The following is a 17,684-nucleotide window of genomic DNA, read 5'->3' on the forward strand; positions in this document are numbered from 1 at the left end:
TAGTAGGCCTATAAGAAAGTCTAAATAAGTTACTGGAAGTAATGTTTCTCTGAAACTTACAAATTAATCTTTGTCCTCGCATCTTTCCTATCCTGAGTAGGATATCTTCACGTTTCATCCTCAGAACCTATTTCTTTTACCTGTTGTGCATTTTGATCCACATAAATACTTCCCCACAGTTGACAGAGTTATCATATTTAAAGTATGTCTGTCACAAACCCTCCTGCCCTGCCTTGTGTCCCATCCATTGCAGTCTTCTTGTTTTAATATTCATACGAGTGTGCAAAGGAGAATAAAATATGTATATTATAAATGTACTTTTTACAATTTTGGCTTTAGTCTGTCATTCTTTGAAGCAGAAAAATACGGTATGTTGGAACCAGTAACTGGTTCAGTTATTCGTTTTGATGCTGCTTCACTTAAAAGCTTGGAGCTACCAAGGTTATAATTTTACATCTTTACGCTTGCATCTACGTAAATATATTGTAAATGATTATACTGTACAAGTGTCCAGAAATTAAGTATCGATTTTGTAGAAATAGGGCGTTTAGGAGCAAGATGTGTATGGTAATGAATTGCAGGTACGTTGTGTATCTATAATCTGTTGTTGCTGCTGGACTCCGTGCATTGGCTTTGTGACAACAGCTAAACATGCATTCTGAAGCTCCACCAGTGTGGTAATGGGTTGAATGAGCACACGTCCTTTGATAAACCCACACACAAAGAAGTCGCACACTGTGCAAAGTCCTCGTCTTGCAGGTGATGCAGAATCTGCAGGTTGTACGGCTTCCTCTTCAGCATGAAATCCGACACCTATGCACCATCGAACACGGAATTTTCAATTCCCATAACAAACGGCACACTAATTATGGACTAAGTTTTATGGACAACCTGATGATACTTTAGAGCAGTGGTTCCCAACCTTTTTTGACTGACGACACACCATACTGAACTTCCACGATATCGCGACACACTTATTTGTTTTTATTAATAACAACAACAACAACAACCAGTGCTTTTTTTTCTGGAGAAAAAGGTGGTGGAATTCTATGTAGAATATTTTATAGTGGACGGGGAGGTGATTACTGGTCACTGGATGGCAATTTTGTCGTTTTTAACCTCCTTTTCGTCCAACTAAGACTTTCGAGGTCTAAACGGAATTCAAAGAAAAATATTAAAAACATAGTTATTTACATATATTTCGGTTTCATGATGAAAAGTGTAACAAAAAGGTGCCGGAATGCTGTTCCAGAGCATTCCATCAGAAAAGAGCACTAATAACAATTTCTACGTAGTGTCAGACATCCAGTGTTGTAAATAGGTCGATGTTAACACATAATCGAAAAAAAAAAAAAGCAGCAACTTGAGTGGCATTAGAAAAAAAAAAAACGAAGGTATGTGTCAAAAATCTCAACCTGTCTATGCTGTATGTCTGATAAAAGATTTTTATTATAAATGGTTTGAACACGTCAGCAGAATGAATGAAGAAGGGCTGCCCCATATGATCCTAAATTATAAGCCTCAAGGTCACAGAAGTCGAGGACGACCAACCAAAAGATGGAGTGATCAACTATACTTTGGAGCCGGAACAGATCAGTAATGATCTAATCCATGAAGGAGATGATGATGATTATCGTTTTGGAAACTCACCTATTTCAATTAATGTGAAGTCAGCGCTTGGTAGGTTGCAAGAGTTTCTCTATATGTGGTCTTATGATTGGCAGGCCAACACGTAAATCATCAAGATGCAGCAGTCTATTCCGCCATGTAAAACCATATTGCAAGTATTCATCACTATAATATTTATGAAAGAATTACAAAATTAATTGAAGAGTACACGGGGAAAACAATCAAAGTCACAATTCTCTTAAGGGTGATGCCATCTTCTAATTCAGTATATTACTGCAAAATTTATTGCTGTTCTTAATGAAGAAGTAGCAAAGGATGACTGTATCCTTGATGATAATTCTCCTTTACCAGTTTTAATAAGAAGAACACTTAAGTTTTGCAGTAACATACTGAATTAGAAGATGACATGACTCTTATGAGAATTGTGACTTTGATTGTTTTTTTCCCTTGTACTCTTCAATACTTTCATCAGTAGAAGGGGGAACTCCTTATTTTGAAATATCAGACTTTCTGTATTACTGGTATTTGAAAAGATAAATATTAAAGCATATCTTATGTGATTACTTATCGTGTAATTAAATAATGGAGAATCTTCACTATGTCAGTCATCTTTCCACATGTTCACTATTGTTGGTCTAGCATTATTTTTGTTCATTCAGACATTAAATAAAGACTCACATTTAAAAAGAAATCTTGTGTACAAAAGCTTTGGGTATACACTTTCATAAAAGTGGTCAACTTAATTTCTTCTGTTTTCAGCTACATTGGCAGGATCTATTTTAAAATAATTGTTGATTTGTTGACGGACAAAATATTGTTGTGAAGATTCTGAGATACGTTCACTAATCCCCAAGAGTAATTGATGTAGTAGAAAGAAATCTAAAAATATTTGTTGTGGTCATGGTAGTGATGGTGGTGTGGTAGTGGTAGTAATATTGTTATTGCAAGTTATCTTGAACCTCCTGAGCGGGGACAGAGGGGCAGAGGGAAGGAAGCACGTAACGTGGGTGGAGCCAACTGAGTTGTTTGCGCATGCTCCGCAGCATAATCTCTTGTCAAGAAACATAGTACTATTTCCTTCACTGCGTACCAGTAGTGTTACCATGGGGCAGCAACCACAGGGTAGTAATTATGGTGAAATCACACCACCGCGGAGAAAAAGTAACGCTGTTATCCATAGCCGAGAAAGAGAAATTATCGCAAATATAATAAAATTAAGCATTGCGAGGAGGAAAAATTAAACAAATATTTGCTGAAACCTCTTGCTAAGGAATATGAGAGAGCGGCTAAATATTTTGGCAAAAGTATTAGTTCCGTGAAGAGAATTAAAAATAATATTGAATTACAACTGAATGAACCTCACATTACTCCGGGAAAGAATAGGTATGTAATGCTTAGAAATTATTGCTATAATAGTTATGTACAATAGTGTGTGTATTGAGAGCGACATAATGAATTACTGTTGCAAGTTATTATTTTCTTATAGTTCTACTAAACATATTATTTCATTCCAGAATTAGATTTGTGTAGAGTTGAAGTGGACGACTTCGATCAACATGTTATTCGGGATACAATCGAAGAATTCTATCGTGTTCAGAAAGTAGTACCTACGATTAAGAAGATAATTCCGAATGGATGATGCCATTGACGAAATAATTAATTTTGGACCAAGCGATGATGCATCAATGATAGGGATATGGATTGTATATAATTGTAAATTAATGTAAATTCAAATAATAAGCCTGTAAAATATTGTTATAAGAATATGTACATATTAGCTGAAGGTGTAAGTCATGCAGGCCTATATAATGTATAGAAATAGCTGTAGTAACTCCGCCATTGCCGGTTCCCAGCGTGGATGAAAGAGGAGTGTACACACGATTATATTTAAATACTTACTCATTACAGGTTAATTAAAACCTACTACGAAACTATGTTCTCCTCTCAAAACCAGAGTATCGAGAGAAGATGATGTCTATATTGAATCAAGTTATTTTACAGTAGAGAGCTGTAAGGTAAAAGAACCAACGTTTTCTGAAAAGAGTCACGTTACCCGAGGGAGGGGCATCCTTGCTGTGTCGTTACGTTGATAAGTACATGCCGTATCAAGCAGTTCCAAAGACAGACTTAGGGGATGTAAGGTTCAAGATAACTTGCAATAACAATATTAATGGTGGTGATATTTTTGTGTGCGCGTGTGTGTGCTGTACAGGCAGCTCCATTAAGCTTACAACACCAGACAGTACAATTGAGTGAGTGAATAAGTGAATAACTGTACAAGTGGCTTTTCAGGCCCGGGTTACCACGAAGATGATACAGGAAGATCCTAATAATCACCAGGTAACACAGTCCTCTCTTTGAACATCAGGAAGGAGCCACTTAGGAAACCTCTGTCCTATATATGATTATTCCGTGATTACCAGCAGGGAATGTAAGTGTGTCCCTCATTCACCACCAGGAATACCCCTTATCTGCTAGTGGGTACCACCCCTCGAGTGTTCTCATCCAGCTAAGAGCACAGTAGTGTAAGTTGCACACATAAGCAGTGACAGGCTGGTCATCTTAACTCAGCACTATCACAGCAATATTTATTGATAAAATGAAGGAAAGCACGTGTGAAATGTTTAGGGAAACAGGAGGACCCTAAAAAAATTCTCATCCCCCAATCTTGTTCTCCACAGTTATCACTTCAGTCAACGCCATAGAACAAGCCTGTATTCATTAGAACTGATACACTAGAAGGAACGTAGTGATAGATAGCAATAGTGCTGCTTGTAGCAACAGTGGTAATTACACTGAAATGTTGGGCAAAGCAATTGTACAGAGAACAAAATAATGTGATTTTTACTATTTTGAACTACAGAACCAAGAAATGAAACCAGTTTCTCGAGGCCACTCACAGATTTTGAGTTACATCATTACAGCTTGAGGGTCAACGCAATAGATATAATAAGATCATAGTAGTGTGCCTTCCCTTAAATTAAAATTAAATTCAATATTCTAACTTTACTGATCTGGCAACCCTGGCTGCACATCAGTCATCTCTTGTCTGTCGATCGCACACCCACACTGTGTTTACTGAATGTTGACTTGTACCATATTCGCTGAAAGTTGATTGTTGTGAACTCACTTTTTTTTACCACTTTTCATTTTTTTTTTTTTCAAATTTCTACGACAACTAATTTTTTCCTGTCTCTCCTTTTTTTATTAAAAAATGAGCCAGTTGTTTCCATTTTTTTTTTTTTACTAAATTGTGGATTGTTGAATTAGATAGTGGTTGAACCCCGGGATATTTACATAGAAATTTAGCATGATAATTTTTGTACAATTCCTTCATAATACACATACCACAAATGACTTGTCGTTCTAATGTGTACGTCATTGTCACGAAATTAACTACACTGAATGGAAGTCAGTTGAATACCGTACTAATGCTCTACCCTTGACATCCCTTCGATCTACGTTATCTCTCCATAATATGCAAAACACAACCTTCCCACACTCGAGCCAGGGGAAATGTACATCCTATTTCCTCTGCAGTCACGTTCAATCCAACAGTAAAAGACTGACGGCATTTATGTTAGCAAAGTCTGTCCCTTAGTGAATGCTGTATAGGCCTATATGTTTCTTTTCCGAAATACTGTTACCATTGTGTCTTTATCCATAGGCCTCCATTGCTAAAAGCTAGAAACTAGGAGCTGTGCAGTTGGTTAGGTAAATCCATATCACATATATTAACTTCATCTTGAGTTATTGTATGTGGTTTTTCTTTCCCTAAAGTGAAAGAAGTATCTTCACTTGATGATACTTCTGTCTGGTTGGAGGTGGAGATGGAACAAGAAGATCTGCACTATGAAGTTGGCATTATTGCTGAATGAAGGTAAGGATATACAGTAAACTTCTTTGTTTTTCGATGTCAGAAACATTACTGTTAAACAAAAGTAGCCATAATCGGAATAATTTGTTGGTTCACGCCACACCATTGACACTGTAAAAGGGATATGATCTTTCTTTCCTTTTAAGAATTAGGGCTGTCTAGTGTAGCATCTTGTACATGTGTTACATGTAGCCTATCTCTTATCTTGGTCACTAAGGGGAACACTGAGGTAATATATGTGCAATTTTTAGTAAATTTGATATTGACCATCTTTGTGGTGATGAAGTGAAATCACCAAAAGTTACAAAATATGTCTCGAGAGCAGTTACGTTTCTGTTTCTTTCGTGATGTAACTAAAGACAAAATTAAACATTTACATAACCAAATATGCAGCACAATTACAGTATGATTATTTAGTCCTGACAGTCGCCAGCCATGTGCGCCTGGGTCAGGCGAGTCCATTAAGTTATGCCAAGGGATGTTCAGGCTAGTCTGTTGCCTGCAGTCAGAGCGATCGGATGTCACGGATGGGGTATAGCATTGTGTTTCTGGTACAGTTAAGCTGTACTGCATTCCTTTACCGACCGCTCGCCCTTATCTCTACTCCAGAACTCTCCCCACTACTCCTATTACTTCCCCTCTTTCACGTCGCTGAGCTGTCAGAACTAAATAATCGGTCTGTACACAATGCTATTAACATTTATGCTCACTAAAAATTTATGGTGCCAATCATTTTGAATTATAATTCAACAAAGCAATAAGACTAAAAAGGGTCCACACCTGTGGAGTAACGGTTAGCGCGTCTGACCGCGAAACCAGGTGGCCCAGGTTTGATTCCCAGTTGGGACAAGTTACCTAGTTGAGGTTTTTTCCGGGGTTTTCCCTCAACCCAATATGAGCAAATGCTGGGTAACTTTCGGTGCTGGACCCCAGACTCATTTCACTGGCATCATCACCTTCATCTCATTCTGACGCTAAATAACCTAAGATGTTGATAAAGCGTCGTAAGATAACCTACTAAAAAAAAAGACTAAAAAAGTATATTGAGGGATCCCGTTTAGCACTAGAGTGCAATAGCACTATACAAACTAATGGATACATAGAAGAGTGTGGGTCCTCAACAACTCAAAAACCCAACGTGGTCAACAAAATCTCATTACATATTCGTGTTTTAGCATAATTAACGTATAAAACCCAATATTCACTTTATTATTGCAAAAATATGTCTTGAGTAATGTTATCAATCATAAAACCTTCAAATAGACGTTCATCTGTGAGTCTGTGGCTGTGTATGGTGGCTGGAAGCACACTGTTCACTGGCAGAGTTGGATATTCATAGCCCCTTAAATCAAGCGCATAGATTGCTCATGCAAATTGCAATGACATGCATTAGTTCTTCTGAAATTGCAGCAATTTACTTTCTTATATTGTCTTTCAGTTCTTCCAATTGTCTGGGATGGGTGATAACCTTATACTATAAAGGCATCATATACTAAATTCACATTTCATCACTTTTTTTTATCTTGTATGGAGGAGGGACCCGAAGGCTTACACTGCAGCCTGAGGCTTATTGAGCTTACCACTCCTAGTCTTGTGAATGATTGGGTAGCCGAATGGCTACGCTCTTGTACAAATATGGCATGCTGCACCGTGAACTTAACCCAGGCCATTGTATGGATGATGATGATGATATGTGAATTAATGATTGTGAAATGATGATGATGATATGTGAATTAATGATGGTGAAATGAGTCCGAGGTCCAATGCCGAAAGTTACCCAGTAATTCTGCTTCAATTGGTTGCGGGAAAACTCCAGAAAAAACCCCAACCAGGTAACTTGTCCCAATCAGGATTTGAACCCAGATCCGCTCATTTCATAGCCAGGCGTGCTGACCATTACTCCACAGCTTATTAATGGTATGCCATAACGACTTGTTTCCCAAGTTTTGTATGCATAACCAGATCATACATCCCACTTCAAGCACTGACCAATAAGAATAAAACTATTCTTATATTCGCCTAATATGCTAATACAATGGAGTTTTGTGAATGTCATTTTTCCAACTTTTTGATAAGCATGGACGTCTTCATTTTTTCAGAATTTCTCTAAATATTAAAGTAGAGGCAGTATTCCCATGATTTTGAACTACTCTCTACAGCTATTTCTGTAATTTGAATATAGGTTTGGCAGTTAGGGAATTATCCCAAAATATTACTCTGTATATTATAACTAAATGGAAATATGATACACATGATAGGTCTATATATTGCAGGTAGATTCTAATGATGTAACTCGTTTAAGCAGTCGTAAAATAATACATATTTGCTTGGGTTTATTTTATATTAATTCTGTCGTGTTTGTATCAGTTTAAATGTTCATCCAACTATCCTCTAGAATCTTTTGTAGACCTAAGGGTTGCGGGTTCAAACCCAGCTGGGGTCAAGGGATTTTTATTGCGGTTTACGGACAGTTGCACTACAGTCTATAAGCAGTTAAAATATATACCTTCTAAAGATCACGGTTTCATAGACAAGACAACATAAATGTTAATTTTTTGGGTTGGTTTTCTTTTTACGAAGTGAATTTTAAACGTTATTCTAGTATGTATTCAAAGAAATAATCCTCTATGATAAAATGGTCAATTTTTAAGTGTTATTGTCAATTGGCCACCCTATCTCATTATTGTTTGGCCTAGTTGCCTCATAACTTGGTTGACTTCTTGGTATCACTTGTGAGGTTCAGGCCTGTCTTTGGACAGTTGACTGAACAACAACAATATCATTGTCAATATCTCGGTGAAATAATGCATTTTCCTTCATTTTATCGAAATAATTTAGGATAGTTTGGTCCATGATTGCTTCCTGTGTTTATCATTACAGTCAAACACAACAGATACCGTTATAACACTTGTTGAAGTTAAATAACTAAAGCACTGGTATAGCATGGCTGGGGGAATCATCCTGCTGGCCACCCATTACCCGCATTCTGGTTGGATTATCTTTCACCTCTGCTTAGGCATGTGGACTTGAGGCCAGCATTCGACTGTTCGTCCTTGGACCTTCATGGGCTGTCGCACCACGTATTACTTACTGGTATAGCATTATTATGCGAAGCAAAAGAACCTTTTTTTGTAATTTAGATTAATGAACTCACTCTTATCTTCTTAAAGTTTTATACCTGATTGGAAAGGTTAGATAATAATAACAGCAAGGAGCATTCACTTATCTTATCTGTATACTTAAATTTCTTAGTCCAAACTCAATTTTGTTAGATACAGTCAGACGTTAGATCTTACAACATGTTTCTGTATGCTATTCTCGCCATATTAATAATTTTGGTGATTAAATTCATTCAGCAAAAATATCCACCGTCTACATTTGGGATATATCGGAAACCTGGGAGATGGTATTTCTTGAAATTATCATTTTTTTTCTTAATGCTAAAGATTAGAAAGGTAAAATTACATATACAACTAGATTAAGTTTGTTTATTTTTTTTATTCTATGCATCTTAAAAGAGTACATCATTAATTTCTGACTTTTCATTTGGTATTTCATTTTTAATAAATTATGACATGCCTTAGATTAATTTTCTTGTTTTTTATTAATTTAAGCAGCATTATTTTAATAGCCTACGTACTATTATTTAATATAATATACAAGTAAGGTAGAAGATATGAAAGCTGGAATAAAATACCGTGACATCCCTATGTGATTCTAGACATTAGGAAAATTACAAGTGTTACGAAAGCAGGCACGTCAGTCCAGCACCTCTGGCTATGGGATGAAGTCCCGTCCATCTCCAGAAGACATGGATAAGAAGCAGCCATTATCCAGCAATCCCAAGGTAGCAATTCAACACGTCTGTACATTTAAATAATATGGGAAGAAAGCAGATCATTTTTTACCTCATTACATATATGATTATAATAAATTGATTAAGTTACATATTCCCCAACTCCAGTAGTAGGTATCGGTATATAGATGTTGTCAACATAGACTCAAGGTCACTCTACCGACTTAGATACCATGATATATCACATAGAGGTGGATCTACTAGGTAAATATATTATTTCTTTATCACAAATTGGCTACTTGACTGTCGGCTGAAGCTCTGCCATGCACTGGTTATGTTATAAGAGAGCTTGTTACTAGGGTCTGACAGTCCTCGAACTGTTGATATAAAATAATATTAATTATAAAGGAGTGAAACATCCTTTATTTACTCAAATTAAATAAGGAGATGCTGAAACTATCTACCTTCTTCTTCCAAATATTTGTGGCACCTACTTAAGAAATAATCACTTGCTGTAGTTTCCATTGAAAAAGAAATAGAGGCGATGCTATTTTTCAGTTAAACATTTCACCTTTTGAAGTTTCTCATTTAAGGGAAATGGGAAGTATTCCGTAAAAAGTTTCTGAACACCACTTTTGTTTATCACAAATTTTACTGAATTAGAACTTGAATAGAGATTTCTGTTATTGAAAGTAATTTCACAAGTTATTTGGCTAACAGTGCTCCCAATTGTACGTACACTGCACATAATTTAAAACTTTGCCACTAGATAGCACATTTAAACTGGTAATTGAACTACATGCTTCTGTCTTGTGGCCCATTTATGTTTCTCATATTGTACTTATTACCTCTATCTGACAAATACAAAGAATGTTTACAGAGAAATTTCCTGTTGTCAAAGTTCTTGTTGGGCTGTAGTGCATAATCTTTCTAGAAAATTGAGAGAGATTGAAAGTGCACAATACAAAAAACATAAAGACATGTTTTGGCCCACGAAACCCTAAACATTGTAACACTTCGTGTAGAATGTTTTTAAATAAAACTATGTATTTTATTATTAATATAGTAGGAACTATGGGCAGAGTTGCCAGATGTTCTGGATTTTAATTATGTGTCCTGCATCCTGGATTGACTTATATTTGTCTCAGAATGTCAGAAAAATTAGAAAAATACTTACTTACTTACTTACTTACAAATGGCTTTTAAGGAATCTGGAGGTTCATTGCCGCCCTCATATAAGCCCACCATCGGTCCCTATCCTGTGCAAGATTAATCCAGTCTCTATCATCATATCCCACCTCCCTTAAATCCATTTTAATATTATCTTTCCATCTACATCTCGGCTTCCCCAAAGGTCTTTTTCCCTCCGGTCTCCCAACTAACACTCTATATGCATTTCTGGATTCGTCCATATGTGCTACATGCCCTGCCCATCTCGAACATCTGGATTTAATGTTCCTAATTATGTTAGGTGAAGAATACAATGCGTGCAGTTCTGTGTTGTGTAACTTTCTCCTTCTCCTGTAACTTCATCCCTCTTAGCCCCAAATATTTTCCTAAAAACCTTATTCTCAAACACCCTTAATCCCTGTTCCTCTCTCAAAGTGAGAGTCCAAGTTGCACAACCATACAGAACAACCGGTAATATAACTGTTTTATAAATTCTAACTTTCACTTTTTTGACAGCAGACTAGATGACAAAAGTAGAAATACAATTTTTATAAAGTTGTTTTTTAAAAGTCCTTATTAATTTTTTCAAGACCCTTTCCAACCTATGTTCAACATCGTCGTCAACACTGTCGGGCACCTGCTGTCAGGTTGTATTGAAATAAAAGCGATAATACTATAGTATGTAACTGAATGAAAACATCTACTGATGATGATGATGACTACAGTATGCATTAGTTATTATACAGTATATTTATTCTTTACTCTTTTTGAAAGTTTATTTATTATTCATAGGATTTGAATACTGTTTCATGCATTTTTTCTATATAGTTCAGGCTGTAATATGACATTATTTTTCTAGACTTTTTATCAATAATTCAAAAGACATTCTATAATCTAGCAAAATTTAGCAAAATTAAAAATTTAGACAGGCCCTATATGATTAGTTGAAATATATAAAACGAATAAATTCAGTTGTATTGCAAACTGAATTAATTAATGAAATGTGTAGTCATGTTAAGGTATACAGATATCATCACCTGTCTGGTTTTCTGATGAGAGAATCTGGCAACACTGACTATGAGGAGTGACTGTCCAAGAGACTTTCTACGACTATCTGTGGACCACATAATGCCAGCAGCTTAACTGCAGATAGATGTGCCACTTAGTGGTAATGATTGAATTTGTCTTTAATTAATTTAACATTTTTACACGTTATGTTAATATGGCTATAATGGTAAAATATTGAGAAAAAGTATCAAAGGGATTCCAATTTTTGTAAGGTGAATATCATATAATTCCATGACGAATCCTCTGGCTCATTTCGCCCAATGCCAACAGCCAAGGTTTCGAGGGGGACACTTTCCAACTTTGATTCAAGAGATAAATAAAAATTATTTCGAAATTTTGGAATGAAGCAAATCACTTTCGACTAAGGGGGAAGGAATGTCTTACTACTCAACTTTAATTGAGGGAGCCAGAAGCAAGGGGGTATATATGCACTTAAGTTATTTTTGAGAAAATGTGGTTGAAAGTACTTAAGCTTTCGTAAATTTCGTGAAATTTTTTATTTCAATTTTAGTGTGTGATGTGGTTAAAAGATGTATCCCTTTACCAATAAAATTTTAGATGATTTAGCTTGCCTTGGTTGCACTTAACGCATGTTCTTAGAAATGTCACTTGTACCCCTTTGCTTCTGACCCCCTCAATTGTAAATTGAAGCTCGAGAGTATTTTTCCAAATGATAGTAGTTCTGATAATAATTTAATTTAATTTAATTTAATTTCGAAGTTTAATTACCCCATCAGAAACAATGACCATAAATATAATGACCACACCCTACAAATTTCAATAAGGAACAGTTTTCATTTCATGTTATGTACTCTATTGAAAAACATATCTGAACATTGCCTGTTGGGTTAATATGGTTCATTTTCAGAGTAATTATTCTCCAAATAATTGGTGACAATTACTATCGAATTCTAACCACATTATGCAGACACCAGCTGAGATAAGAATTAGATCTAGATTAAACAGGTGCCATCATAAATTTTCTCACTCAATCTTATCTTGAAAATTCACACCTGCAGTTCCATCTAAATCACTGATTACTACATGAACATTGTAAATTGTTATCTCTTAACATAATCTCTAAATAATTATTTTCAGTGGCTAAACATTGTTCAGAATGTCTGTGTTAGTGTAATGGCATAGCATGATTACTTTTCCATAATTAAATTTCTTTTTCAAACTAAAATCAATTCACACATTACGGCCTGTATTGAAAGTAATATCAGGAACAGTGCCACCTTAACGCATGGATATTGTAAGCAATTTTCCGGGGGCCCCATAAACACATAGTCCTCCACGCTAATATACAGGTAAATCCACAGAACACATTTTAACACTAATTTTCCAATCACCCATCTCAACATTCAAATCTCTTGCTAACTCGATAGAAAAAAAAAATTACGACTTGTACTGTAGTGGAGAGTTGACATGTCTGACATCCTGACGAACATTGACTTCAACCCAATTATAAAGGACCTACGTAAAGATTATTATCTATTGGTCCTACAGAATACATCTGTTACGGTACCGTAACAATTAATATGTAGGACCAAAAAAAATTAATAATAATCTTTACGTAGATTCTTCGAGCAACAGTGCACATTACTGTACAGATTACTGTGCTTATTACTGTGGAATCCCAGCCACCAAGTCACTCAACTGAGTGCACTCCTTGTATAATGGCAGTTGACTTAATATAAAATGTCAACATACATGTCCAACTTGGAGTCAGGCCACAAAGGCAAAAAACACTGTAGGAGAGGGGTTTGATTCGGTGCTTTGGATTGAACATCAGCGTAGCTCAATGGTGAGGGCACTTGGTACGTAGAACCAAGGACCCGGGTTCGATCCCCAGTGCCGGAGCGAATTTTTCTCCTCTAATATTAACAATTATAAAGGCATTCTCTATAAAAAATTTCACAAATGTTTGTGTTGAACACTTGATCAATAATAAATAATTCATGGCAATTTCAGAATGTGAGCCTGTGTTACCACAGTTGGTTTGCCAATTACATTTTTATGTTTAAATGTTTGTTTTTCAAGTTCAAGGGTCATGTTGCATTGTCAAAAAATTTATGATTAATTTTTGCTGTATGTCATGTTTCTTTAATCTCAAAACACTGATTTTGTTGGAAGTAATAATGAACATAAATATATTTTATAGATAATTTACATTCTTACTCCTGTGAGTGGTTGTGTAGACAGGGTCCAGTGCAATGCTTTGCCTGGGGGCCTATAATGCTGTTAAGATGTCCTGGTTAGGAGTGGATATAGAATGCTTTTAATAATGGTAATCCTAGTGAAAGAAAAACGATAAAATCTTAAAATCTATAATGAGAATATTGTCACACTTAGTTCTTAAAGCTTTAATGTATTTAAATTAGTTTAATTTCTTTAGTGGAAGTTAAATGGAGACATTTGTTGACTGCTACTTATAGAGTTTAATAAATTTTGAAAACGTCTAAACATACTGTACACCCGAAAAAAATAAAACCTACGAGGATAGTGGCCAAGTCATATTAAACACAATCAGAAACTGTACTATTTTGAAACACGGATTTCGTATACTGTTTTATTGCGTTATATGGCAGTGTTTTACTCACTGTGACACTATTATGAGCTATTGCTTTAGTACCGGTAACTTATTTTAATAATGTCATTATTTTAATTACTTATGAGAACTAATCAAATGGTACTCACTATTACATCAGATTATGGAAGTATTCACCCTCTCCTCTTAAGGAGTAAAGACGTGTCAATCCTGTTATAAAGATTGCGGGAAACTGCGTGAAATTAATTTTGTAATCAGTACCGGTACCCAATTTCATCAAGTTTTTCCTCTGTTAAAACAGGATTGAGCCTATGTCTATACTTTTTCCTATATGTGTTTGTACTTTTTTCACTAACTTAGAAATTGTTTGCTACGGTTGATTGTATATCCTGTAATAATTACAATGTAATTTCCTATTGCAGGAATTGTAAGAATATATTTCCATATAACTGTGGTAAATGAATATTTTATGTTCTAAATTATGTCGAATTCTGACCATATTATACAATATTGCACAATGAACCATGGAGATAACAATAAACATGTCAGTCACGGCATTGCTTAGGCATTTGCCTGCTGATCCAGAGTTATGATCGAAAAAGGATTTGATTCTCACTTGGGCTGATTATCTGGTTGGTTCCCCCCCCCCCCGAGGTATTTCTCAACCGTAAGACGAATGTCAGGTAATAAATGGCAAATCCTCGACCTCATCTCGCCAAATACCATCTCGCTATCAACAATTACATTGATGCTAAATAACCTAGCAGTCGATACACTGTCATTAAGTAACCAAGTTAAAAATAAATAACATGTCAAATTAACTTCACACTCACAATTCCATTGCTTACAAAATAGGTTATTGGCTAGCACGACTCACAGCAGCCGACCTTGACTACACCAGGAATGCAGTTCGATCAGTTTCATGTCATTCTGATCAACCTAACCCACGGACATGCTTTTCATATAACCAATATATAAAAGCAAGGGTACAAGGGATGAGGCATAAAAGAGAAATTATTTAAAATTCCGAATTGTTCCACAATAGCAGAAATAAAGCTCCAAAAATCCTCCTATCTCGTAAATTAATATTTTGCATAAATAAAATTCCATGAAATTGGGGGCGAGAAATGCGATGGGACACTGGCCTCTAAAACTCTCAGCTGCATCTGCACATGCAGTTAGTTAACATATCTTTCATTCTTTTACTGTCTTCACATACTCTGATAAGTACAGAATTTAATTTTTTATATTTAATGGTGTGCCAATTATCACAATTTATGGTTGTAACATTGTGATGTTTAAAAACATTTCCGTTATTAACTGCAGGAAAGTTAATTTTAAATTATTAACTTGTATATTTTCAGCAACATTGTTTATTCCTGCTTTCCTAGAAAAGGAGAAAACTGCATTACAAAAAGAGAATATATAATGAAGTGCATCATAAGGAATAGAAAAGTAAAATTAAGTGGTATAGGATGTCATAATAATAATAATAATAATAATAATAATAATAATAATAATAATAATAATTATCATCATCATCATCATTGCCATCATCATCGTCATCGTCATCCATTTCTAATTAGTTATAGGTTGTTCAGAACATGGCCACATCCATGAAGTCCTATAATTTATCTTTCTACTTGCTCCAGCCCTCTGATTCTAGAACTTCCTAAGGTTCTTGTATCTTTCACCAGTGCTTAAAGTGACAAGTACGAGCCGAGAATGCACATGAAACTTTGGAACTGAGCTGGTATTGCATACCGTTAATAAGACTAATAAAATGTACCTTCGTGTAAGGTTACCATCCATCCCAAATAGTTTTATTTAGTTTACATTCAATTACATATTATGAATATCATGAAAACTCTTTTACATAATTTTAATGAAATTGTTATACATTTTCATGTAAAGGGTCAACAAATTATAATATTTCGGAGTGGACATGATTCATACTTTGTTGACCCATGAGACAAGTGTGAGATCAGTATATATTACAAATTGTCTTAGACTATACAATCTGTCCAACACGCGAAAAAAAAGGGAAGTTTGGGAAGCCATGGCACTTGTGAGTTTTTTATAACAACATTAACTGTAAACGTCTTCCCTTTGAATAGATGTAAGAAGATATGAATAACTTTCTATTAGGTAATTTTCAAGTTATTTTGCTTGCTAAGATGTTACTTGTTCTTATAATTAAAGTTTTTAAATTGATCATATGTTACTAGTACATCCTATTTCATTTTTCTAAGTTATAGATGCTCTTTAAATTATCGGCCACCTTTCCTGGATTTACTCATATTCCATCCATACTCTTCAAATTTCTAAATAAATAATTTTGTTATACAGTACTTTACTATTTTTGTTACTGCTGTTCTTTTTCCTACACACACACTTAATTTTTCCTCATTTCCACTGGCACTATCCTCTTCACTATTGTCCATCCTCCATTTCATTTTTCTATTTGTTTATTTAACGACACTTTATTAACTACTAGGTTATTTAGTGTCGATGGGATTGATGATAGCAAAATGGTATTTGGCAAGATGAGGCCGAGGATTCGCCATAGATTACCCGACATTCACCTTACATTTGGGGAAACCTCGGTAAACCCAACCAGATAATTAGCCCAAATGAGAATCGAACCCATGTCCGAGCGCAACTCCGGATCACTAGGAAAGCACCTCAGACGACCGAGCTATTTAAATTTGCCAAACTTTGTAGGTATACTATAAATTTAAACACAGACTGTTACTTACAGACTACACCGAACACTAACCAAACCAAGAATGACATTCATTTCAATTTTCAATATTGATAAAAAAACCTGCTGCAGTAGCATGCAGTGTTGCCAAATCCATTGAAAAGAATGTGATTCCAATGTCTTAAAATAATAACTATTTTGTTTAAAAAAATAATTAATAACCATCAAATTGCAATCATTAAAAAATGCCAAAGTAGGGATGAGGGGCATTTTCTCTGAAATCGGAGCTGTCCCAACAAAATTGGGGCTGCCCTAACAAAATCAGGATGGGTGGTAACCCTGCATGTATTCGAAATTATTCGCAATTAAAAATATGAAAATAAAATTTAGATAGAATATCTTAATGAAAGATAAACTTGTTATAACAGATTCAATTAGTATAAAATTAATTGTTAAGAATATTAACCGAAAACACTTTGGATTGTATACATATCTGTAACAGTGACTACTGGTAGTTTTTGGATAGTTTTTGTTCCAGCAAGAAAAATGCTCTTGAGTAAAATGTAGTGAGATCATTTGAAATTATATACATTTTATTTTCTTAAACAATTTTAACATTATAGGATTCAAAAGTGCATTTTGAGATACATGAAATCAGTTACATTTTTAATTACAATGTACATGTTGCATTGTCAGGCAATTGATGCTGTATACTTCAATGCTGCTAGCCAGGATGGATGCCATCTGATAGTTGGGGCTGCACATCGTCCAAATGGCGTTGTTAATGGCTTTCTTTACCTGAGGGTGAGAATTCTGTTTCAATTAAAGAATTATTTTGAAGAGATTATTTTCATAACTTTCCTCTTGTTTGTTAAATTTTTAGTAATCT

At 35.1% G+C, this 17,684-nt stretch overlaps 1 protein-coding gene across 2 annotated transcripts in view; it reads left to right on the plus strand.

The window, feature by feature from the left end:
- Window positions 1-8,779: 8,779 nt before the first annotated feature.
- LOC138707778 (uncharacterized) overlaps window positions 8,780-17,684 on the plus strand; it is a 69,007-nt gene continuing 60,102 nt past the window's right edge. For both annotated transcript variants that reach the window (XM_069837679.1, XM_069837678.1), the window contains exons 1-3: window positions 8,780-8,961; window positions 9,228-9,353; window positions 17,492-17,599. In XM_069837679.1, the coding sequence (XP_069693780.1) occupies window positions 8,806-8,961; window positions 9,228-9,353; window positions 17,492-17,599 (390 nt within the window). In that variant the 5' untranslated portion in view covers window positions 8,780-8,805. The remainder of the gene's footprint in view (window positions 8,962-9,227; window positions 9,354-17,491; window positions 17,600-17,684) is intronic.

Source organism: Periplaneta americana, chromosome 10 (genome assembly GCF_040183065.1).
Source record: "Periplaneta americana isolate PAMFEO1 chromosome 10, P.americana_PAMFEO1_priV1, whole genome shotgun sequence".
Classification (NCBI taxonomy): Eukaryota; Metazoa; Arthropoda; class Insecta; order Blattodea; family Blattidae; genus Periplaneta; species Periplaneta americana.